The sequence below is a fragment of the Protopterus annectens genome, chromosome 3.part0 (genome assembly GCF_019279795.1).
Source record: "Protopterus annectens isolate FY-2018-M chromosome 3.part0, PAN1.0, whole genome shotgun sequence".
NCBI lineage: Eukaryota > Metazoa > Chordata > Ceratodontiformes > Protopteridae > Protopterus > Protopterus annectens.
The window spans coordinates 599,826,281-599,852,623 of record NC_056731.1 but is presented as its reverse complement, the minus strand read 5'-3'; the positions used below and the strand labels follow the sequence as shown (position 1 = coordinate 599,852,623).

Sequence of the window (26,343 nt, the reverse complement as noted above, 5' to 3'; positions counted from 1 at the left end):
ATTATGTCACTCTGCGTATAGTAATAAAAACAAAAAGTGGCACAAAAGTAGAACCAAGTACTACTAAAACACAAAACACTGCCTTCGGTACATCAGTAGCAGAAATAAGTAGTCTACAGATATAATCCCAAATTCTTTAATAAACCACATCAAGTAAAACACAACAGTTTAGTGTTTTCGTTCAAACACCTTGAACTTCATTAGAACTAAAGACATAAAACTTCTAGTGCAATATATACACTCAAGTTAAGTGGTCATTTAAAATCCAAAAAAGAAAAAAGTAGTGGGAGAATTCAATGCACGACTTCACTTGTAATACCAAAATGGACGCTTTATTCAATATTGCATTTTCGTCCAAAAGACTTCATCAGATAAAATACCTTTCTTAAAATCAAAGCTTTTATACAAAAATATATGTTGTTGTTAACCAATCATGTTTCACTTCTAATTAGAATGAGAATCCAAATTGAATTCAGCATTATGCCACCTACTAAATAATACATTCATATTCATTCTGTTTAAGAAGTTCCACTATCTAAAATATTTACTTAAAATAAATATTTGTTGTTTAAAAACATTTATGCTCATTTGTTAGTTTGTTAAAATTGCATCATTCAAAGGTTTTTATATTTATTTAACAGTTCAAAAAGTATACTCTAAAATAACCTTACTTTTTCCGATTTGCAGTGAAACACTGCCATCTACTGACCTTATTTATTATGGTTTGCAAGATTATATTTTAGCAGCTTTTAACTTTAAAAGTGGTAGAATGGAAATATTTTCATTTAAACCTGGGGGTCTGTTGGCTTCCAGGGCCAATTGCCACCACAATTCTTTGAAGCCAATATTTTCCTCCCAAGGACCACCTCTTATATCAATTTTAACTTGATCTAACAGAAAATTTGTATTTATATTCCTTGCAGACAAGTGAGTGCTTGAAAGGGCATTGGTTTCCTTGCATTTTTTGATTTCATAAGTGTGTTCATAAATCCTCTTTTTCAAGGTGCGCTCTGTCTTACCCACATAGTAAGAAGAACATTCCTTGCAAATTGCAAGGTATACCAATCCCTTAGACTCACAGTTAAAGTATTCTTTACTATATAACCAAATATTTCTACTGTCCAAGTAAATTTTTTCTTGGTTGGTTATATATTCACATTGTCTGCATTTTCCACATTTATATGTGCCTATTTTTCCAGGATTACCCCTTTCACCTTTGTATCCTAAGTTCCCTTTTTCTAATAAATTTTTTATATTAGTTGAGTTCTTAAACACCACCTTTGGGTTGAAGTCAAGTAATCCTTCCAAATCCGTGAAGGCTTTAAACTTTTCCCATTCATTTTGAAACAAGTCTTTTACTTTACTGTTGAGAGCATTATATTCAAGTATGAGTGCTTGTTGATAGTTATCTTTCTTTTCTGGAATGTTTTTGTAAGGGTTTTGTATTTCTTCTTTAAGTCCTAATATGGGTTTGAACCTTCCACTTCTAGCTTTGGACACCTCAGTCCTATGTTCCATGATGAATTCGTTAGGATATCCTCTATCCAGGAACATTCGTTCTAATCTATCACATTCTATATTGAATTCATGGTCAGTGCTGGTCATTCTGGAACCTCTGATGAACTGTCCCTTCACCAAGTTTCTTTTACAATGGTTGGGGTGTCCACTTTGAAAATGAAGAAAGGAATTGACATACGTATCTTTCCTATACACTCTAGTTTCTATAGAATTCAAGTTTTTAATAATTTCTATATCTAGGTAAGCAATATTTGTATTGGATGTAGTGTATGTAAATTTCAAAAAATCTGTTGTCTCTCCTATATATAAAATAAATTCTTCAAGTTTGCCATAATCACCAATCCAAAGAATAATAATGTCGTCAAGGAACCTTTTATACAACTTACAAAATTTGAAGTATTCAGATGTAAATACAAAGTTTTCCTCCCAGTTGGCGAGGACCAGATTGGCAAATGTGGGTGCACAGGCTGCACCCATTGCAACTCCCTGGGTTTGTTGAAAAAACTCTCCTTGATGGACCAAAAAGTTGTTCCTTAGGACGATGTCCATCAAGCCTGTGCACGCTATTTTGTCCTCATGTGTCATTTTATCATCCTTGAATACTTCCTCTTCAAACATTTTCATGCCCTCTTCGTATGGTATTGATCCAAATAAGTCCACCACATCTATGGTCACAAATAGCGTATTTTTGTCCGGTAGCTCTGGGTCTAATTGTCTTAATAGATCCCATGAGTCCCTCAATATGGCCTCTTTGTTTGTCCATATATGTTTTGTTTTTGTGTCAACAAATATGGCTAAAGGTGTTGTTTTGGATCCTTCAGCTGACACAATGGGTCTAAAGGGGGGGGTCACTAGTGTTCTTGTGTATTTTCGGAAATTTAAAATCCACCAATAAAAAGCCTTTTCAACAAAACAATCAAAACTTATTTAAAGATACAGCACTATTTAAACCAACATGTTAAATATAAGCAAAAAATATGAAAATTTAAGTGTGTAAATAACTTGAAAAATAAACATTTTTATAAAACATTTTTATAAAACCAATGTCCTAAAACACTTAAATAATATGTTTAGATAATGTATAAGAATGCACATACTATAATTTTGCTGCTGTCAATCTTAAAACTGGAATAACAGAAATTACTTCATTTGAACTTGGGTGTCTGTTTGCTTGTAAAGTCAATTGCCAAAACAGCTCTCTATATGCCAAGAGATTCTCCCAGTTTCCTCCTCTTTTTTTTTTTTTTTTTTTTTTTTTTTTGCAATGCTGTTTCTCAGCTTCCCCCACTAATTAACTGGTGTTATTCACAGTTTGCAAAGGAATTTTTTGGTAACTTTTTTAAGTGACCCTAGCCAAGAACTCTTAAAACTCCAACAGAACAGAAAAGTTAAAACAAAGATAATACTAGAATAAGATACAAAATAGAAGTGATTAAACCTTAAATGAAGAGCTTCAATTCAAAATAAAATGCAGCCACATATCAGCAATAATCAGAGCAAGCAGGCCAAACAAACACTTCAATTAAATGTGATAAAAATGTAGCATAGTACATTTTGTTAAAAAATCATGCACTATACAGGTAACATAGTTGTCCAATCAGGCATTGCTGTAAGAGATCTAGGCACTGATGTTAATAATTTCTTATTATTTGATCAAATCTCCACAAATATTTGGAAAACCTTCTATCTGGCTTATCTAATTTCCAAAGGCATTGTACTTCATCCAGCTAAGTCTTAATTCCTCTTTACCCATATCTCATCATACTCATTATTGAATATAATGCACCTATTGGCATGTATTTGTCTAAACTTATCACTCAACTTGAGACAGCTTAGAGATTCATTACCAAGATCATCAGTGGCCACAGAAATGTTTGTTATCAGGATAGACTGGCAGCCATCTCTCTATACTCCATCTCTCATAGGTTCCTCTGTGAGAATCTGTCTCTAGTCTTTCAAGCCTTAAAAGATCCAACTCTCGTTGAAGTCCTATTCCTTCATAAAATAAATGGTACCCCAAAATACCTCATTTAAAGGAATCATACCTTAACAGTTAAATAAGGCATGTTGGTGTGATAGATTCACATCCCAACATGTCCCTCACCTCTGTAACAAACTTCCATTATGTGTCAAGAAGATCAGCATCTCTAACTCCTTCTAAGTAAACATAGATAATTGGATGGACAGCCCCTAATTATCCTCAGTCTAACTTGTCTTGCCCTCTTTGAGGCAGAAGGGAGCTTTTGAATAGGCTTCGGATAGGCTTTTAACAATCTACAGACTGATTGCCTATTAAGAACCTATGAACTGCACTGATAAATGATGCCCAGGTATAGAAATAAAATATAACATGAATTCTGTAAGCACAGTAATGACATTACAGGTATGTTCCTACACTGATACAGGTCAGAACCAAAAATAGTTTGTACTGTACTAGCCGAGTTATCGTTGTCCACAGTGCCACAATCATTTCTGACTCGTCCTGATAATAGTATTATATAAACTATCCCAAATGCCTTCATAAACATCATGTTAAGTATCCCAACCAAAGCTGAGACTATCTTCAGTAAGTGTGTCTAGGTCATTTTATTAGGGAAGTACTGATTTACTGAACACTGAGGAAAACCTCAGGCTACTGGGATGCCAGAGGAAGCAGCATAACCCATAACTGGAATATTGCCACACACAGGAAAAGGATAAATGAAATACAGCATTTTCTATGAGTAATTTCCACTCACAATAACTTTGGAAGCTGGTCCCTTTTTGTCAAAGCTATTAAAAATTCTAAACTTTTGGAGAAATTAAAAAGAAAAAAATAAACTGTCCAGCTCATTCTTAGAGGACTTTATGATGTCACTACCACTGTTAATCCTCCTATTTGGAGATGCATTAGCAGAAAGTCTATGTACTAGCCTGACATAACCACCTAGTATCATGGGAAAATATCATTTTCAATACAGATTCTTTGTGAACATTTTTAGCTTTGTTGTGAACCCACTATTCTTATTTATCTTGACATTCCCTTCCTATCTGTATTTGACACAAACTAATAATTCAAACAACCTGCCTAAGTTTACTTAATGATTCAGAGTTCACTTTCCTTACTGTCTTATTCTCATCACTTTCCCAGTTGATATGACATTTATCTTCCCTCTGGATGGTCATCATCATAGCTGACCTCCAGTCTCACATTTTAATACTTACATCCACCATGAGTGTCCCTACTACAGGTTCACAGGTTTGTACTAGGCACTGATTTAGTAGGCCATTTGGAACCCAACCACTCCCATTCCCCACAGTTTTCTCCCTCTTTCTATAAGTACCTGAGAAAACAGCCCAGGAATGAAGTTACTTATCACAATCTATTCATCAAGGTTTGAGAGCTGACAAGGTTAATTTTATATCTAAAACGGAAGTTGGGGGGGGGTACCATGGCTTTGGTGAAGATGGCAATAGTTCCACGTCGAGTATTGTGAGACACAAAAGTGGGAGAGAAGCAAATGGTACACTGTAAATACAATTTGTTTGGGTGTAAGTACACATCATGGAACATTCCAGTCAGACAGTCTCTCTACTCCTTTCACAGATCAGTAGTGTATATCCCAGAGACATTACAGAAATGAAAATAGCTGTTGAGGCACACCACCCTGAAAGTTGTAACAGATAACCATCACCTGTATTTTTCACAGTCCAAGCGAACCAAATAGCATATCAGTATTCTACAGCTCAGCACAACTGAGTTTTTATCTACTTCCCTATAACATGTATTCCATCACATAGCTATACTTACAAGTAATGATTTAAAGTGTAATTTCAAATAATAATAGCATTGATTTAAAATGATTTTAAATGTCTACAGTGTTACTACCACATGCTGATTTTAAAAAGTTTAACTCGAAAATAGTGAAATGGAAGGAGGGAACAAGATCAACTAATACTAGTCAATTATTCTAAACAAAGTGACAAAATGGCATTCCTAGTTAGTAGTCATTATAAGAAACTTGTTGCAAAATGACCACAACCCACTCCTGACTCAAAAGTAATATTTTCAGGAAAAGAGTGCATTGGATTTAATGAAAAAATTTGTTTCAACAACCAAGTGTACCCACTGAAAAGTAAAGCACACAGCTTACCTCAGCAACACTACTGTGTCTGTCAAGTATGCCCCAACTGTAATATCTGGAAATAATTGCAGAGTGAATGTTAAAACTGGCATCAAAAACAAATTAAACAGTAATATGTGCAAAACTGTGTAAAAATATCAGACAACAGATATAAAGAACAAACAGCTTCATTTCACAACAGTTAGATGTACATATACTCACCAACAAGTAAACAGTATAACAAAGTAAAGACCACAAGCTAATAGAAAGATCGACTTAAAAAGGCACACAGATTTACATACCAGCAAAAAGATGCATTTCTATCAATATTCAGAGAAACTTTAACAAAAATGTACTCCTCCTATTTCTTATAAATTAACCAGACCGATTAACTATCGTAAACTCTGTAAATAATGTTACAACTTTCAGAATGACCCTTCTTACGACAAGAGTACTTTTAATCTAAATGAACAATACAACTGCCTATACATACGTTTCATAAAATGAAGTCACAACCTTTGCTTGTTGTAAGACTGCCTCTATGGAAGAAACTTAGAACAGTTGGCTTTTTGATTTAATTGAGACCATTAGGTCACGATAATTCACTAAAGATGCTTCTTGTTTAAAGAAAAATTATCACTTATGTCAAATGGCAATCATATATTTATATAAATAAAAACAATCCATATTGACATATTCTCAGTTGTAAATGTCATATGTAACCTACGATAAAGTCATTGTCAGTTGAACATTACATACTGTAGCAATGTCTTTCGGCTTCTCCTGGTTAGGGGTTGCCACAGCGGATCATCAGTCTGCAGATTGATTGGCAGTGGAATTTTTATAGTGTCAAGTTGCCAGACTGGTGCCCAACCTTCAGAGAAGGCATGTCATTTAAACAAATTCCTGCTTCTCTTAAACCTCATTCCTCCTCAAAAACATTACTCTACATCTACTGCTCCCAAAATTCCCATTTTTTCAATGTAATTTGCTCCTACCCTTTTCTAAACAGCCTATTTTCAGTATGTGTATCACTGTTACTATACTCACTCGTTCTTGTATGGCTGGTTTAGACTTTGATTTCCATTTTCTAGTAATTGCATTTTTGGCAGCCACCAGAATTAAACTCAGCAAGGCCTTACTATAAGTAATTCCAATTTTGTATCACAGGTCAAAAAATCATTTCCTTAGTTATATCTATTTGCTCACCCACTATTTCTGACAGAGTAGTCGGCAGGGACATTTTTAAAGTTAGCCAACTCATTATACTCCCAAAAAATATGTTCTCAATTATCTCATTCTCTCCATCACACCTCCAACATTTGCAATGTTTGGAGTCTACCTGGGGTATAAAAATACCCATGCAAATACTTCCCAGCAAAATCCTATATATCCCCCATTAGCTCTTTGTGAATTGATTGTGCAGTCTCTTCCCAATCCTTTCTAGTCTCCTCTCTGATTGACTCCTATAGTTATAATGCAATATTGTACATGCCATACTAATTATCATTTTTTTCAGCAGCAGCTTCTGCTCTAGATTCTACTAAAAACCCTACCAGTGACAGTCTTTCACTTAGGATATCCTGATTGCTTTCTCTTTGCCTGTACTCTGATATCAATCCACAGTAGGGAAGGCAATCTCTAGCCTGCAGTCCCATTCTACTACCTTTCCATTCATAATTATTTGTTCACAGTATCTTGGTTCCTTTGCCAGTTTTCTCCAGCAAATTCCAGCCCCCTTGTCTTATTCTCTGTCCCCCTAACTGCAGTTATACCTATCAGCACAATTGCCTTTCTCTATCTGTGTTGGTATAATTCTCAGAATACTTTGTACTGCTTTATGAATATAATATTCTGTATGGTTATTGTTATTCTCACTATAGATCTGCATCCAAAAACCCAGTCTCACTGTACTTCATCAGCTCCCCCCATGTTTTATCAACAACATCCCTATCCACTTTGAATAACAGCTTTCTGATTGTACTATGTATAGCAGCCTTAACTGTGTAGCTCTGAAATATCCCTTCAAATCAATTTATCCCAAACCACCTTATTCTATTGGAAGAATCAATTTATCTCCCTTGACTCTTGCCTGGTTTCCCTCCCAGACAAAATCCTTCAACTCTTTATTAACTGCTAACCACAACTGTTTCTCTGGTTCATAAAAATATGCCTGACCTGTGTATAAAACTAAAGGGATGAAAAAATATTTTCACTACTTGTATCTTGCTATCCATATGCATAAAACAGAGCTTCCACTTTCTCAGTTTTTGTATTAGCTTTTGTTTAGTCTGTTTCAACATATCCTTAGCTGCTGTAACACAATCCTTTTTATCCCATACTCCTAAGTGTTCCATTTTATCATGCCCCCATAAATATGAGTACTGCTGAACCAATTTTTGTGTGGGGACAAAGTTTACAGCTATTGCCTTTGTTTTATCTTCATTAATTTTGTATCTTGAAAAGACTTGAAACTGTCTCAAAATGTTCCATGAGACTGAGATGTCCTTTTCTAGTTTTATCAGGTACAAGATAATATCATCTGCAAATAAACCCAACTTTTATTGATTACCATACCAATTATATCCTTGAATTTCTGAGTCCCTTTTATTCTTTGCCTAAGGTTCTAAATATAATACAAATTACAAAGGGGAAAGAGGACACCCATTCGTGTTTCCTCTGTTCAAACTTACCCTCTCAGAGAGGACCCCCCCCCACTTGAATTTCACCTCCGATCCCTCATACATTCTCCTAATTAACCTTATTATTGTGTCAGGGAATGCAAATGCTTCCATTGCCTTACTCATAGAATACCAGCTTACTCTGATGAATGCTTCCTTTGCATCAAGACCCACCAGCAATGGTGGTATTTCCTTGTATTCTACTTCTGGACCATAATGTTGTCAAATGTTTGCCTCTCCTCAACAAAACCACATTTCATCATATCGATCAGTTTTCTCATTACTTTTGCCATTCTTTTAGCCATTATACACATAAACACTTTATATGCCTGACTTTAAAAATTCCCTGCAAATGACTCTGTCAGATATATGACCCACAAACTACTTTATCAGCCTGAGAAAACTCCTGTTTTCCTAAATATGCTACAACCTTATTCTAACAAAGGTATGTTTTACTCAAAAAACAAATTATTATTACACATCACCAAATCTACAAACACTGCATGAGAATCTCTATATTCCAACCATGTAGCAAAAACCTGGAATCTGCTTCCTTAATCTATTAGAACTACTCCCAATTTAACCCAATAAAAAAAATACTCAAACATTATTTATCAGGCTCATGGTTCTGCTTATATAATAGCCAAGGCTAACTGAATAAATGTAAATACTTTCTTTCTCATAAACCTATCTCATCAACATGTTATTATGTCACCCACACACTTTTCTTCTTTCGAAAGCTATCCATTATCCTACCTAACCTGTACAAAAACATCTCCCTCTCTAAACAGAATGTGATATAAAATAGTTTTGCTTATTCTTTTTCCTTTTCTCTTACTACTAACTATAAATGCAAATGCATTATTTAATTTGTCTAAGTTTTTAATACCAACTGTATGCTATGTGTGACAATAAGTACCACTGGACAAGTTCCTCACCGTATGCCTGCACATCTATACCATGCCAGAGAACCTTTGCCAACTCTAGCTGATTATAATCTACTCTATAAATACCTTAAACCACAAGATCTCTGACATGTCTCTCAATGGGATATGAAAAGTATCATCATGTCAATGTTTTTTATGTATTGTTACTATGTGGAGCTTTTAGGGTGGCCATGGTGGTGCAGTGGTTAGCATTGCCACCTCACAGCAAGAGACTTTCTGGTTTGATCTTCGGCTGGGGTGCCTTCTGTGTGGAATCTGCATGTCCTCCCTGTGGTCACGTGGGTTTTCTCCGGGTGCAACGGTTTCCTCCCACATCCCAAAGACATACTGTAGGTGGATTGGACACTCTAAATTGGCCCTTGGTGTGAGTGCGTGCATTTGTGGGCCTTCTGTGGAAGGTTGGGCACTGGGCTGGCAACTCGATACCGTAAAACTCCACTGTCAATCATGAGTGGGCAGATGATCCGCTGTGTCGGCCCCTAACCGGGAAAAGCAGAAAGAAGAAGAAGTTACTATGTGGAGCTTTTTTCCCCAGGCCTCCTCTGAAAATAGGTTCTGCCCAGTTAGGCTCTCCTGGTAAACAAATCTAAAATAAATAAATAAATAAATAAAATAAATCATGGCTTAGAACTGAACTGGGCCTATATGAAACTGGATCTGATGGGTCTGATGGGTCTTTATCATGTATAAGCATTACAGCCACCACAGCTTTCTTCCAGGATGTTAGTGCTTCTCCTTCTTTAAAAATACCATTAAAACAAAACCTTCCAGATCTTTATCCTATTCTTCCCTCCTAGCTTCCAGACTTCCACACGAATACCAGCTATTCCTGAAGACTGGTTACACAGGTACTTATAACAGCTCCTCCTATCCTAACTGTTAATAATTGAGCCTCACCTACCTCTAAACTTGGCATATTTAATTCTTCCATAAACAATTTCATTTGTACTTTTTGTTGATTTCAACATTTTTCTGCTTTATACAGACTTTCATGAAACTTCTAAAATATTTATAATACCTCAATAGGATCTCTGATTATTTTTCTTGTTACAGGCTGCCTAAGCTTGGTAACAACTCTTTTACTTTTGGTTGCCTGTGTCATTGTGCTAAAAGTTTTTGTGCTCTGGAGTTATTATCAAAAAATAGTTGCTTAACAGCAATATTTCTAAACCCTTGCATATTAACCAGGTAGTCCTTTATTTTCTCTTAAGTACTCTGCAGTTGCACCCCTTATTGCTCTGTGAGATTTTCCATATTCTGTAACACTTTAACCTTTGTCAGTCCCTGTAAATAATTCTTGTTACTTTTTAACCATATTTCCTTTTCTTTTATTTCTACCCCATTTTTTTCAAACGCCACATTTATTATATCCCACTCCCTAGCTATATTTTCTGAAGAAATTTCTATCTTCCCTGATAACTCCCAAATAATTTCCTCTACTCATTCCTTAAATTCCTCTCTGCTTAAGAGATAATTGGGGAAGTGCCAGTGTTTCATTTTTATTTTATTACTCTGTATATTTGTTTTAGTTATTAATGGCACGATCTAAAATAGTTATTGGACATTTATCTAAACTTTCAATTAAATACACATGTTCTTCCTGTGAAATATAATTTCTGTCTAGCCTAGCCCAGTTTTTGTACCCTAGGGAAGAATATGTGAATTCTCTCTGAGCTCCTATTACTTGATACACACCTTCAATGCCAAATAAAATGTCTTCAAAAATCTACTCTATTTTGCATTATTTTACCTTCTAGGCCTGCCACATAAATCTTCACTTCTGCAAATTAAATTCCAGTCCCCACCTATAAGTAATACTACGTGCTGAGAGACAATTATTTCTTCCAGAATTTTCATAAGCTCCATTGTTCATTTAGAATATAAATATATGCCAGTGTAATCCTCTTAGTACTACAAATCTACCATTATTATCTTTTTTCCTTCTTCTATCATTACTGGAGCTCCACTAGCAATTAATATAAGTGCTCCCCCTTTCCTTTGTTTGCGATATTCTGCTGAATAACCATCCTGAAATCCTTTCCTTGTCAAGTTCACATGCTCAGTTCTTTCCAAATGTGTCTCCTATAACATAGTTATTTACACAATTCTTAATATAGTTGACAACTCTTTCTTTTTTGTATGTCCCTGTGAGACCATTCACATTCAAAGATAATATGGAAAGTGTTGCCATTATTATAAGAAGTTATTATTCCCACATATTATATACATCAGACTTTTTGCTTTTCTTACATGCATACACTGCTTGGCAGGTTGATCTTTTATATAATTGTTTCTTCTCATATCCAGGTGAATCTATGTCACATTTTAAAAGACTTTTTGCTTTAATGAAAACCCTCAAATAAAATAACAAACACACTCCAGAACACCCTTATAATCTATTAACTTAACAAAAATGCACAAAACTAGGTACATCTTCAAATAATTAAGTTTAACCCTCCTAATGGGAACATCTGTCCCATAATGACAGCTACTCTCACAGGCTTTAATTAATGTATAAGGAAGGTTATCCTTGCTAAGATGCATGGTACAGCCTGTGCTTTAATTTACACTAAGTGCTGTCCATTTTTGTCTTATTTTTATTCCTCTCCTAGATGTAGAAAAGAACTTGAATGCTTTCAGAAAACATTATCTTTTTACCACTGAAAGAAAAAATCATTCTGTTTTTATTGCCCCTTATATCTCCACAGAAACATGAGAAGCAGATACACAGTTTGCTTCAGCTACTAGCTTCTCATGTTGCACTGTGAACATTTACTTGTTAAAGGAAACTTTCATTGCATTCAGTGTTCTTTTATTTACTTGTTTCCACTTAAAATGTGTTGTTAGAGAAAACCAAGGGCCATAATCCAGTCATTGCCCTATGCAAAAGTAAGACGAATCATATCAAATTTAATTATATCATGCTATGTACACGTTTACAACTTCAACAGCCTAAGATTACAGCCTATTATCTTAAATATGCTTTTGTCCAGGCTTTCTTCTCTTTTTACATAGCAGTGCCTACATTTCTTACAACTAAACAAGAAGAAAGAAAGAAGGGAAAAAAGGGGCACCGGTTAATTTTAGTATCCCTACAACACATAAAATAACCGAAAATGCTTTACTATATAGAGTGCAGTATATGTCCTGTTTTATAAAAATACTATTAAGAACAAAAAATATTTTATTTACGGTTACCTCTTTCCTTTCTCTTCCCACTCCTAAATGGTCTACCAAACATTAATGACATGAAGTTGGGCATATGCTTTGTAGTCCTCTGCAAGTTTAACATAGTAAAAAAGTCTAATATTTCCAGGTTTTCTTGTTCCACCATATTTCACAAATGTGACTGATGCTTTGTAATCCCACATTTATTTATTAATTTCTAAGTTAAAGAATTATGTAGGTATGACAACTAGAAGGCTGAAAGATAGGGTGTATAATCACATATATGATATAAGGAAAAGAAATCCACAAAATGCGTTGGCTGGACATGTTATTCTATTCCCTGACCACAATTTTAGGTTTAGGGTGCTACAGGTAGTTACTAAGAGTAAAAGGGGTGGTGATAATATAAACCATTTGGAATCCATAGAGCTCAGTTGGATTTTTAAGCTTAGAGCTCATATGGACCCAGGCCTTAACCAGTACATTAGTATTAACCCATACTTGAAGCACGTATATAGGGACCATTCAGTCATGACATATACATATATACATATTTTAAATGAATGTTGCATATTAGACAAATGGCAGCTTGTTGTTCCATTTATATATGTTCATGTTTTTGTATTTTTGCATTCTTTTAGAAGTTAGGTATATATTTAACTATATGTTTATACATAGTCTTAGTCAGTGTCTTAGTATTATATGTATGTATTTGGTATATTTAGTTGTGCTCCTGAAACATTTGCTTCTTTTAGGAATAAATTGTTTTAGATAGGAATAAGTGCTCATATACATATAGTGAATGAGCACTTACCATGGAACATAATGGCATAGGGACTATGCTACAATAAGCTTATTTTTGAAGCTTTTTGTAAAAAGAGTTTTTGTAGAATGGGTGATGTATATTTCCTTGTTTTTGGTCTTCTGTTTGTTTTGCTTCTTCATTTGCTTTGTTATTATATAAGAACATGTTTTTATACATATTGTATATTATTTAAATTGTATTTCTTCTTCTTTTGAGCAGTTAATATTGCCTTTTAAAGGCATTTTCTTAGGTGGTTAAAAAAACTCCACCCTTCAGTTGCATATTTAATTAATTATCTAATTAAGTCCTTGCTATTTAAGTGTCTTTTGGAGTAAATGTATGTATGTTAAAATCTGAAGAAGCATGCCAGTGGAGCATGTGAAAGCGCTCACTTTTATCTATTAAACTGGATTTTATATACGTTGTGGTGGTCGTGTCCAGTCTTTTCATCTTCAGCGTTTTCCTTTTCTGGGACGTGTACCTTTGGATGGAGCTGTACTTGGACATATCTTGATTCTTTCACTTTTTAGTACTAACTACCATCACACAATGGAAACAACAACCATTGAATTGGACTACAATCCTGAAAATATGCTTAAAACCCAAAAATGGAGCAGCATTTTTAATACACAGGACAATCCCCTGCTTGATTTAGAGCTACATCTTTCTCCAACACCAACTGCTACAGGTACTGTTGAAAATATGAGTGAATTCAATGACTTTAGCAGAGAATTAGAAAATGATTTATATAAACTACAGAGACTGATCTGGCAGAGAAGACATATGGAAGCATGCCTTAATTTCCATATTGTCCCGAGAGGTATGAGGGTCCTCTGTATGCCCACATATGGGAATAACCATCCCGAACTGCTAAAGAAATGGCAGAAATTAAACCTGGACTTGAGTTTTAACTATATGAGACTGTTGATTGACTATTTTTCTCCCTAGAAGCGGAGCTCAATAATAAAGTGGAGGCTCTGAATAGAGACTTGCAGAACCGCTTCATAGGTGGGTTCTATGACAAAAGATTAGACAGCATATACACCCAGGTAGCCCTGTATCATGATGGACTGCAGCAAACCAAATATCGGAAGCTGCAGCGGGATCATAGGGATTTATCACTTGGACAGGTGTTTGTTTGGCCCAAGAATACTTCTCGGGCTGAGCAAGTATATACCTACATGGCACCTCACTCTGATAAAGTGAATGATGAAGAGCGTGAATCTGGAACGACAGCCAATCAGATTCAGAATGCTGCCCATAATACAAAAGGAAACATTATTCATGCCACAGACGTGATTGCATCATCTATAGAGAGGGGTGAACGCATTGCATCTTCCACCCCTCCTTCTAACCAGGAAGCGTTAATGGAGACGAAGGAGAGCCATGGAGTGGGAGCGAGACCAAAGACAGTAACCAGAAGCCTGGAGGATTTTTTTCACTTCCCAATGAAGTTTCGCGACAACGAGAGGGACAGGTCGAGCAGTCGTGGCCACAGAAAATGCAAGTTCTCGGGAGAGAATCAAGGTACCAGACGAAGGGCGCGGAGTTAAACCATTTGGTTTTTAACTTTTCAGCGTATGAACTCAAAGAAGCGAATTATTCTTTGTTAAATAAGGGGTTATCTTTTATCCCTTCCTGGGCAAGTAAATTGAGTGAGCTTTTGGTGGACCTTAGATTATTTGGACGCTCTACAGCGTTAGAACTCATGTTCACTAATGTGGACAAAAAAGGCTAACCATTGATAGATAGATTCAAATGCAAAAGTAGCTTTGCTCCAAAACTTCCGGCAAATGTTGAATGTTTTATAAATGCATGTGAGAACGATTTATATGCCTATTTTGCTAGACAAGGTTCCAGATGTACCTACTATAATCTGAATGAAGATGAGAGAAAGTCTTTATCTAGCCTAACTTCTAATAACAACATTGTTATAAAACCCGCAGACAAGGGGGGAGGGATAGTATTGTTAAATGCTATTGAATATGAGGAGCAGATGTTTGATATGTTATCTGATGCCAGTATCTACATGGAGATTGATTTAGAGATTGTGTATTGTATTATTAAAAGGGTACATGATGATTTATATGACATGCTTATGTGTAGGCAAATCACACAGCAGCTATAAGATTTCTTTTTGATTGATTTTCCAACTATACCCTTAATAAAAGGTCTCCCCAAGATACACAAAATATTTCCCCCCTTCCCATGAGGCCCATAGTGGCAGGGGAAAGTTGGGTAACTGAGAAAATATCATTATATATAGAGAGTCTATTGGGACCATTAGTTAGAAATATTCCAAATATTTTAAAGGACAGCTACCATCTAATACAAGATTTATCACTCATTAAGGAAGAAGTTAATGACCTTCCTTATTTAATGGTTACCCTAGACGTCAAGCATTTGTTTACAGCCATCCCAAATGATTATGGGGTTGAAGCTGTGAGGAATGTTCTATCAGTAACAGAAGGGGTTACCAATGAGCAGCAGTCACTGGTATGTGGCCTATTGGATGTTGTGCTCAATAATAATGTGTTCATGTTTCATGAAAAGTTCTTTGCACAGAGATGGGGTGTCGCTATGGGCACCCCATGTGCGAATTCATATGCAAATTTAGTAGTCTACAACTGGGAGAGGGAGTTTTTGTTTAATAGCGTATATTATCAGCATATACTATTATACAGGAGGCTTGTGGATGATATACTGCTCTTTTGGAAGGGCAGTATGAATGATCTCATGGCCTTCATTGAGTTCTTGGAAACCACCACTGACTTCTTGAGATTTACCTCAGAAGTATCTAGTGAAGAAATTAATTTTTTAGATATAAAGATTACAAAAAAGATCGATGGCAATATATCCACAGACCTATATAGGAAGCCCTGTTGAAAAAATACCCTCTTACATTATAGTAGCATGCATCCTAGACATGTTTTTTCTAATGTAGTCAAAGGGCAGTTTAATAGGATGCTAAGGCGTTGTAATGAAGGCCCTAACCTACAGATGCGGTTAGACACATTACATACCCTGTTTTTAGATAGGGGTTATAATGATTCTATGGTTAGTAGCATTAGAAATTCTACCCTGACTGATGGAAATATTAGGATAAGAAAGGCTTATAGAGGTCATGGATGGAAAGAGATACATGGTTCTAAAGTTTCCTTCCTCACTAGATATACTAATGATAACAAAAGCATAGTAAATATAATAAAGAAGAATTGGAGTATTTTGACCATGGACCCTAAAATCTTGGTAGTAATAGGAAATAATCCTAGTTTTAGTTACAGAAACAGCAGGAATTTAAATAGGCTGTTATGCAAGGAAAGTTCTAGTACCAAACTCAATAAATTGAATATCAATAAGTATGGTAAGTATCGATGTGTGAGATGTAAAATGTGTAGTTTCATTACAGCTGAACAGCAGTTTACTCATCCTACTATTGATTATGAGTTCAACCCTAGGTTTCATGCCTCATGTGATAGCAAGAATCTAATTTATTTAGCTACCTGCACAAAATGTACAGGATTTTATGTAGGTATGACAACTAGAAGGCTGAAAGATAGGGTGTATAATCACATATATGATATAAGGAAAAGAAATCCACAAAATGAGTTGGCCGGACATGTTATTCTATTCCCTGACCACACTTTTAGGTTTAGGGTGCTACAGATAGTTACCAAGAGTAAAAGGGGTGGTGATAATATAAACCATTTGGAATCCATAGAGCTCAGTTGGATTTTTAAGCATAGAGCTCATATGGACCCAGGGCTTAACCAGTAGATTAGTATTAAACCTATACTTGAAGCACGTATATAGGGACCGTTCAGTCATGACATATACATATTTTAAATTAATGTTGGGTATTAGACAAATGGCAGCTTGTTGTTCCATTTATATATGTTCATGTTTTTGTATTTTTGCATTCTTTTAGAAGTTATTAGATACATACATACTTTTAGGTATATTTTTAAGTATATGTTTATACATAGTCTTAGTGATTGTCTTAGTATTATATGTATGTATTTGGTATATTTAGTTGTGCTCCTGAAACATTTGCTTCTTTTAGGAATAAATTGTTTTAGATAGGAATAAGTGCTCATATACATATAGTGAATGAGCACTTACCATGGAACATAATGGCATAGGGACTATGCTACAATAAGCTTATTTTTGAAGCTTTTTGTAGAAAGAGTTTTTGTAGAATGGGTGATGTATATTTCCTTGTTTTAGGTCTTCTGTTTGTTTTGCTTCTTCATTTGCTTTGTTATTATATAAGAACATGTTTTTATACATATTGTATATTATTTAAATTGTATTTCTTCTTCTTTTGAGCAGTTAATATTGCCTTTTAAAGGCATTTTCTTAGGTGGTTAAAAAAACTCCACCCTTCAGTTGCATATTTAATTAATTATCTAATTAAGTCCTTGCTATTTAAGTGTCTTTTGGAGTAAATGTATGTTAAAATCTGAAGATGCATGCCAGTGGAGCATGTGAAAGCGCTCATTTTTATCTATTAAACTGGATTTTATATACGTTGTGGTGGTCGTGTCCAGTCTTTTCATCTTCAGCGTTTTCCTTTTCTGGGACGTGTACCTTTGGACGGCAGCTGTACTTGGATATATCTTAATTTCTAAGTTACTGATTTTCTTCCTGTTGATCTTCATCTTCCAAATCAAGTCTCTGAATTATTCTCAATGTACTCCTGGTTCTTCTAGTTAACCCTTGTGCCTTTCTCTGACTATCAAGCATTTTCCTTTGGAACATAGGAAAAGGTTTCACTGTCATAATCTGTCTATGAACTTTATCATCATCATCAGAAGAAGAAGCAGTCTCTCCTTCTGCTTGACAGCTCACTTTTTGTTGGACAAATGTTTGTATGCCCTCCTTAGCATGCTCTGCATCAAAAAATGACTTTGACCCCCCAGGAAAAAAAAATATTCTAAAGATAGCTGAATATAGTAGCTTGAATTTCATGCCAGCTTCTCAACATTCTCTGATTACTGGAATAAATGTACTCCTCTTCTGCCTGGTATACAATGAATAATCATTTTCCACAAACACTCTACTGTCTCCCACTTTTAGTACTTTGTCCTTCTGCCACAGTATTGTCAGAATCTACTTGTTCTGCTGGTAGGATTGTATCTTCATTGTTAGCAGTCTTGGCTGCAGGGCCAGTGTTAGAATTTTGGGGGGCCCTCCAGCAAATGTCAAGTTGGGTGCCCCTTAGGCACTATCAGTCTAAGTATCACCCTGTCACTGCCACCCCTAAGTAACCTTTTAGATCATGCTACAAACTTTTAGCAGTGGTACACACAGACTGGCCTGTGGTAACAACACTCTTACATTACAACAGACCTGTGTTCTATACTATGCTGGCCCATCTCAGAAATTAACATACACAGTTATTGGCATTTAGTTGCAACAATAGTACATTACAGCAACTGTATGTGCAGGGCTGGACTCAAGTGAAATGGCACCCTAGGCACTGCCTACTTTTTCAGCCCCCCCCCCCTCACACACACACACACACACACACACATCCTCCAGTGCTGCCATATGTTTCTCATCATCTGAGGCTTCCCATACCATGAACATTACTTTCTTTCTTCCTTTTCTCACATTTTGCCTTGCTCTTCAGCTTTTTTAAGAAGCAATAACTTTTTGTAAGCTCTGATGTGCATTTTATTTTTTTTTATTTTTACACAGCCTTTTCATCCAATTATAGATGATATGAACAGAAATTACGATTAAGGAAAGAAATTCAGTGTTGCTGTTTGGCTTTAGCTGTCCTTGCATCCTTTCAATACACCTTTCCTGACCAAGACAACACAGTAATAACCATTTAGGAAATTAATTAGGCTGGTGCTCCCAGAAGCTATAGGGATTATAGATGTTATGGGATGCACTTTAGAGCAGTTTCCCAACCTTTTAATCCAGTGGTCACCTAAACAAAACTCAGGTGTAAGAAAGAATTTCAGTCTTTTTTTTTTCTTTCAAGGAAGACCTAAATTGTGCCCAAGGCTTAATGTTCAAAGGTAGCAAAATAAAAGATAAACTAACAAGAAAATTGTGAGAATACACAGCCTCAGGTCCTATCTGGAAATAATGCCTGCTTCCCTAACCCCCCCCCCCCAAAAGAAAAAAAGACAGCCAATGCCTATGCATCCCTCTAGTGTTAGACTGAGATGAAAGCAATGGTTCAAATTGCCACAGTCATGTATTTCAAGTGACTGCTGACATACATATACATAGCATGCTTCCTCACCCACAACCCCCAAAGGCAGCCACTAGTGTACATGCTTGATGCGTGATTGTGAGGAAAGTGAAAAAAAATGATTACAGTAATGTATCCTACTTTGTTGCTACTAGACAGAGAGAGAGAGAGAGAGAGAGAGACAGTCTCTCTCTCTCTCTCCCTCTCTTGCTTCTGAAGGTGGATGCTAAGAGAGCAAAGTCACCAGCCTAATGTAGTCACCCTGAAATGTATTGACAAGTGCCAGTCCACGTTTAATTCCTCTGCTCTCAGGCTTAATTAAACTCCAACACACACACTCAAAAATGTACTGAAGAGTTGCTCTTTTGGGGAGTTTTGAAATTAGTACAGTTCCTTCAGATAAATCATGCTTTGCATTAGGTTAAGATTCCTCACATGTTTACTTCCTTAAAATTTACCATTTTACATCTAAATACCTTACCCCAAAACAGATCCACTTAAGAGAGCAAAAAAGTTCAAACCTTAAATAAAGTAAAATAGTAACAGCCCTTTGATTGCAAGTAACACTGGGTATGCTTATGTATGCAACTGAAAGAATGTCCCTTTTACAGCTCAATTGCATTTCTGTGGACAAAAAATAATTACAAGTTTTGGACAGCTTCTCAAATTTTACATATTTACTACATCAACACTCAAGAAACAGTTTCAGGTTTTACTTTGCATCTTTGCTGCATCTTCATTAAAAAATTGTAGATTTACTATTCAGGTAAACCTAGTGGTCACAAGTGCCCTTTTTCAAAGGTGAGCTTGGAGCATTGACCAACTTGTTCAGAGTCATACAACAGGAAAATGAAGGCTGACAGAATCAAACCTAGGACTAGAGAAAACAGATAATTTACATCTCATATTCTTAATCCTTTCTGATAACTGCCACATAACTCATCATACCAGATGCAACAAGGACTGACATCATTTTCTCTCCATAAGAGGACTTTGCCTTTTAAGTTTATAATAGCAGATGAAGTGGTGGACAGGGGCAGATACACCTTGATGCCAACAATGACTGCACGAGGACTATAGGGTTCTGGACTAAGCTTTTTCTGTAGTTTCCACTTGACATGGTACTTTACAGGATATGCTCAATGCAGTACTTTTACACCCTGACACAGTGATGTCCGTACCATGAAAAGTCACTCAAAAATACAACCACATTGCAAACACTCCCAACCCCAATACCCCCTAGTTTAATGGTTGCTGCAAAATAAACCCTATGAAAGAAAAAGTATAGTTGTGTACACTTACCATAAATGTAGATATTTGAGTGTAATCACTGTTGCAGTCATCACATTTGGGTTATCCCTGTCAGGGTAGCCCTCAGTCACCCCGAATACCAGAGGCTTAGTATTTCTGCGTCAGTTGCTGTCACTTCAGGACTGAAGTCAGGTCATCAGTAGTATAAAGTAAGGCAGCCAATGCCATTACATCAGTATTTCTTGCCCTGTCAGGAGCCCCCAAGTGGGAGCCAGGATATGCTGGAAGAACCACACCAGCAGAAAGTAAATACCAAAAAGTTCCTTGTAATAATAGAGAGAGAGAGAGAAGGGGAGATGGAGGGAGGGAAACCAGGACTGCAACAGTGAATACACTCGAACATCTACATTCTTGGTAAGTGTACACAACTCTACTATGTTCTTCACGTTTCATTGTTGCAGTCATCACATTTGGGTTGATTCCCAAAGCTGATGAAAAGGGTGGAGGCAGTCAAGAAGACTGGGGGCTGGCTAGAATGCCGTTGCAAGACTGTAGTGGCAAAGCCTGCCCTGTATTTGGAGAAGATAGGCAGGTGGTAATGCTTGGTGAAGGTATAAACAGATGTCCATGTTGCAGCCTCCAGGATGTCCCTGGTGGGGACTCCTCTGAGGACAGCTGTAGAGGTGGAGGTTGCTCTGGTAGAGTGAGTTCTGACCCCCTTAGGGGGGGAGGTTTGTTTGGATATGGCTTTGCCCTCTGCTCCTGCAGCAGAGTTGACTAACAACCGATCAGTCTTTCTGAATGATTTAGTCCTGTCTAGATAGAATCTGAGCTGTCTGTCCACATCTAGACAGTGCAGTATTCTTTCCCCCTTGTTTTGTGGGTTAGGGAAAAAGGTGGGCAAATGAATGGATTGGTTGAGTGCCACACTGGGCACTTTTGGCATGAAGGATCAGTTAGTCCTGAGGGAGACCCTGTCAGCATGGAAAATGAGCCATTAGTGCTTGTAGCTCGGACACTCTTCTTGCTGAAGTGATGGCTAGAAGCAAGGCTGTCTTCCATGAGATAAACTTTAATTTTGCTGAAGCTTCTGGTTCAGGGGGGGCAGGGTGAGATTCTCTAACACAAAGTTTAGGTCCCAAGCTGGGGTAGGAGCTCTTCTGGGTGGCCTGAAGTTGCTAGCCCCTCTGAGGAACTGTTTGATGAGAGAGTGTGAGAAAAGAGGTTGCTTAGTGCTGAAATGAGCAGAGATTGCAGAGACATGAATTTTAATAGAGGAAAAGGATAGACCACTGTGTAGTAGGTCAGCTAGGTAATCCAGGATGAGAGGTAGAGAGGGCTGTGCCACATTGGCTCCCTTAGCCTGGATCCAGGTGCAGAACCTTTTCCATTTGTCAGCATAAAACTTTCTAGTGCTAGGGTGTCTGGCCTCATGTATAACATCTAGAACCTGTTTACTGAGATTGACAGCTTGTGCAGTGGTCAGGGAATAAGCCAGGCTGCCAAATTGAGGGTCTGCAATTGGGGATGTTTGAATTCTGAATTCTCCATGACTCTGGGTCAGGAGTGTTGAGATCTGAGGAAGATGACATGATGGCAGAGGGGACAGGCTGCGCAGCAGTGGGTACCAGTGCTGGCATGGCCAGTCTGGGGCAATCAGGATTACCCTTGGTTTTTCCTCCTTTATTTTGAGCAGTACCCTGGTAATGAGAGGTAGTGGGGGAAATGCATAGACTGAGAGGGTGACCCACTGGAAGGATAGAGCATCCACTTTCCAGGCCCTGCAGTGAGGCTCCCTGGTGCAGAACTTGCTGAGCTGATGGTTGGAGTGGGAAGCAAAGAGGTCTACCTTCGGGGTGCCCCATTTCTGAGTTATAAGAGTGAAGGTTCTTTGGTTTAGCTGCCACTCGTGTGGGTCCAGAAGATTTCTGCTTAGGTTGTCTGCCAGAGAGTTTAGAGAGCCTGGCAGGAATTGTGCTAACAGGTGTAGTTGCATAGCATGGTCATGGCAAGCCTGCATAGTGGATAGGAGTGAGTCCCTCCCTGCTTGTTGATATACCACATCACTGTGGTGTTGTCTGTTTTGATCAGTAGAGCCCCTGGGGAGAGAAGGGGTCTGAAAGCTGTCAATGCATGCTGGACAGCTAACATCTCTTTTTGGTTGATGTGCAGATGTATTTGATGTGGGTTCCATTGGCCTTGTATGCATCTGCCGTTCAGGTGAGCAGCTCAGGCATAGTCTGATGCATCTGTGCTGAGGGTCTGGGTGGTGAGAAGGGTAGTCCTTTGTTGTGGTAGCATGCTGCTGCCCACCAAAGGAAATCTTTCCTTAGACAAGGTATCACTAGTATAAGAGTTTTCAGGTCTTGAGAGTGTTGACACCAAAGGTTTTTTAGGTATCAGTGAAGTTTCCTCATATGCAGTCTGGTATATGGAATGAGTAGAATGCAAGATGCCATGAACCCCAGAGCTTGCAGGATTTTCCTTGCGGATAACTGGGGTCTGGTGGCTAGTTGAGAAAAATATATTGTCAGGTAAGTTTGCTTTTCTGGTGTAAGGAATGCCATCTGGGATGCTGTGTCCAGGCTTGTTCCCAGGAAAATAATTTTTTGGGTGGGTACTAGTTTGGATTTCTTTTCATTGATAGTGTACCCTAGGGAGGTCAGTAGGTCCTTTACAAAGGTCGGGTGCTTGAGCAGCTTTTCCTCTCTGCCTGAATTAGGCAGTCATCTAAGTATGAGTAAATTTGAATATTTCTTGCCTGCAAAAAGGAATAGCGGGAGCCAGGCATTTTGTGAAAGCTCTGAGGCAGTAGATAAGTCAAAGGGAAGCACAAAGAACTGAAAGCGCAGAGATCCTGCTCTGAAACGTAGATATTTCCTGCATGATTCCCTGATTGGGATGTGTAGGTAGGCCTCTTTTAGGTCTAGGGTGGCTAGCCAGGCATCCTTGGAGAGCGTAGGTAGTAGTTGCTGAAGGGTGAGCATTTTGAATTTTGGTATCACTAGGAAGGTGTTTAGAATGGATAAATCGAGGATAGGTTGCCAGGTGCTCTCTTTTCTGGGTACCAGGAAGAGCCTGGAGTAGAATCCTTGGCCTGTCTGTTCTGCAGAAATGTGTTCTATTGCCCTCATAGAGAGCAGGGAAAGGATTTGCTTTTTGGCCTCTGCCCACTGGTTTGGAGGTAGATCTGGGAACCCTTCTGGGGTTGGTAGAGTGTGGAAAGAAAATATGCATCCCTGGGACACTATGTTGAGAACTCAGCGGTCGTTGGTAATGGTGGCCCAGGTGTTTGCGTGGAAGGAGAGTTTTCCTCCCAGGGGCAAGTGCAGGTGGGCAGAGGGTGGGGGTGGAAGTGGAGAGTCATTGTGAGTTCTGACCATGAGGGGGTGGCTTTGCACTCCCTGGTTTAGAAGTGGAGTTACTCCATTGCTTTGATCTCTGCATTCCTTATGGCTGCTGTCTGGTGAGGGGGGGGGGGCTGCTTCCCCGGGGTTTGGGCTGAACTAACCTGAAGGGGGCAGGAAAGGACCAGTGTTTGAAAGGGCAATGCCTACTTAACCTGGGTAGTTGGGCCTGCAGGAAATCATTAACTGTCTGCATAGATTTAGCTTTTTCTTCCATCTTTTCTGCCTTGGTGCCCAATAAGCTGTTTGTGCAAGGGTGCATCCAATAGTTTAGATTTGACATGGTCTGGCAAGGGCTGTTCCTTAAGCCAAGCATTCCTCAGAACCAGTGACTGCTGCCCTGCAAGATGCTTCTAGGGCATCAAAACCACAGTGTAAGGTGTGCTTAGTTACTTGACTTGCAGAATGCATTAAGTCTTGCAACTCTTTATTTTCTGCACAAGCTGGAAAAGTTGATATTTTTGTTTGAGAAGTTCCATGGTATGCTGCTGGAATTTTAGCATATGGAAGTGACAGTTTAGTGCTCTAATAGCAAGAGTAGCTGAGGTGTATACTTTTTTACCCCATCCGTCTAATGCTCTGGAATCCCTATCTGAGGGGGTGGGATTCTTAGCAGAAGTTGCTTTAATTCCTTTAGTCCCTTGGGAGATAACCTCAGGATCAGCAGTAGGATTTCTGAAAAGTCAGGTTTCCTGGGAGCAGGAGGGAGGATGTCAGGAGTTAAACTAAGTTCCATGAAAATATCATCCACAGCATCCAGGACAGGAGGAATGGCCAAGGGTCTGTGCTGTGGAAGATCTAAAAATTCCCTGAGTCTCTTTTTAGACTGAGGGTAGTCCTGACATTCCCATTGGAAATGGTCCCTTAAAGTATGAAGGGTTTCCACAAATGAAAAATCTTTGGGTGGAGAGGCTGAAGGAATGGATTCAAAAAACAGTATTAAAAAAGACTAAGAAACCAGAAAAAACAACACGAATTCCCACAAATCAATTTAATATCAGAATCAGTCTTAGTGCCTCGGCCACAACAGCCTTCCAAGAGTACAAGAATAATAATGTACATATACTCCCTTTTATACCAAACACAATCAATTAGCAAAAGTCAATTATGCACTTAATTAATCAGTTAGAATCCAAATTTAAAAAGACATACCATACAAAATATAGATAATGAGCACATATAATACATATAAAACAAAACAGTATACATTATAATAAGCATCTCCAATTGACTTCTTTATTCAAACCCATCGGTGACAATGTATTATATTTCAGTATGAAAATAGTTTCTTTGTATAATAAAATATTCTTCAATAATTTATCATCTCCTTTTTAACAAAAAACTTGTTCCAAAATAGTTCCCTCCAATAAATTAACATTGCAATTGTGTCTCTCCACAAACTGCAATGCTACCGAACTCTGTAATTCTCGCCTTCTAATATCACGAACATGCTCCTGCAACCTTATTTTAAACTTTCTTTTTGTTTCACAAATATAGAAAAGGTTGCAGGGGCACCTAAGACAATAAATAATTCCAGAAGTGTGACATGAAAAATGATTCTTTGGTGTGAACCTTATCCCATTTATTCTAGGAAAATTCTATTCTAGGAGAACATATGTTACAGGAACTACAAGGTCTAGTACCATAGGTAATAAATAAAGGGCTAAATTGATTATTAGGGCAAATATAATAAGCTTTAACTAATTTAGCCCCTAGATTCTGCCCTCTTTTATATGCAACCCTGGCTATAATGGGAATAAGTTTTTTGAAGGAATGGATTCCTCTGCAACAGAATCTTCATAAGCAGAGAGGGGTTGCATGTCTTCATATTCAGAGACATCGGAGTCATCGGACTCCTGCTCAGATAAGTCTACTGGGGACAAATCTCTTTTTCTTTTGGAAGGGGTAGCTTGGCTTCCCCTGATTAACATTATAAGGTCTTCTGCCATTTTAAGCATTTGAGACTGAGGCAAGGAAGCAGGTGCCTTTGATGTGGTCGTCGATTTCTTGGGTGTGTTGCCTGCTCAGTGGCTCTGAACCCATCCAAGATAGAGACAACCACAGGATCCTTAGTCAATGAAAAGTTTTGCAGTATACCGGACTCCAAAAGTGTCTTGGTAGCGGCCTGTGAATCCACAGCAGTGGGCATCAGGGGCTGCAAAAACGCCTTACTGAGGACCAGAGAAGTGACGACTAGCTCAACGGAAGCGTTGTCGGTAGGTTTGGACCTGTGCAGTCTGTCTCCTGTCTTT

The 26,343-nt window shown here is 37.7% G+C and overlaps 1 protein-coding gene across 3 annotated transcripts in view; it reads right to left on the bottom strand.

Annotated features, from left to right (window-relative positions):
- The window catches only part of ITGA9 (integrin subunit alpha 9), a 5,160,704-nt gene that overhangs the window by 3,213,671 nt on the left and 1,920,690 nt on the right, over window positions 1-26,343 (bottom strand). For all 3 annotated transcript variants that reach the window (XM_044065011.1, XM_044065010.1, XM_044065009.1), the window contains exon 13: window positions 5,652-5,697. In XM_044065011.1, coding sequence (XP_043920946.1) covers window positions 5,652-5,697 — 46 coding nt within the window. The remainder of the gene's footprint in view (window positions 1-5,651; window positions 5,698-26,343) is intronic.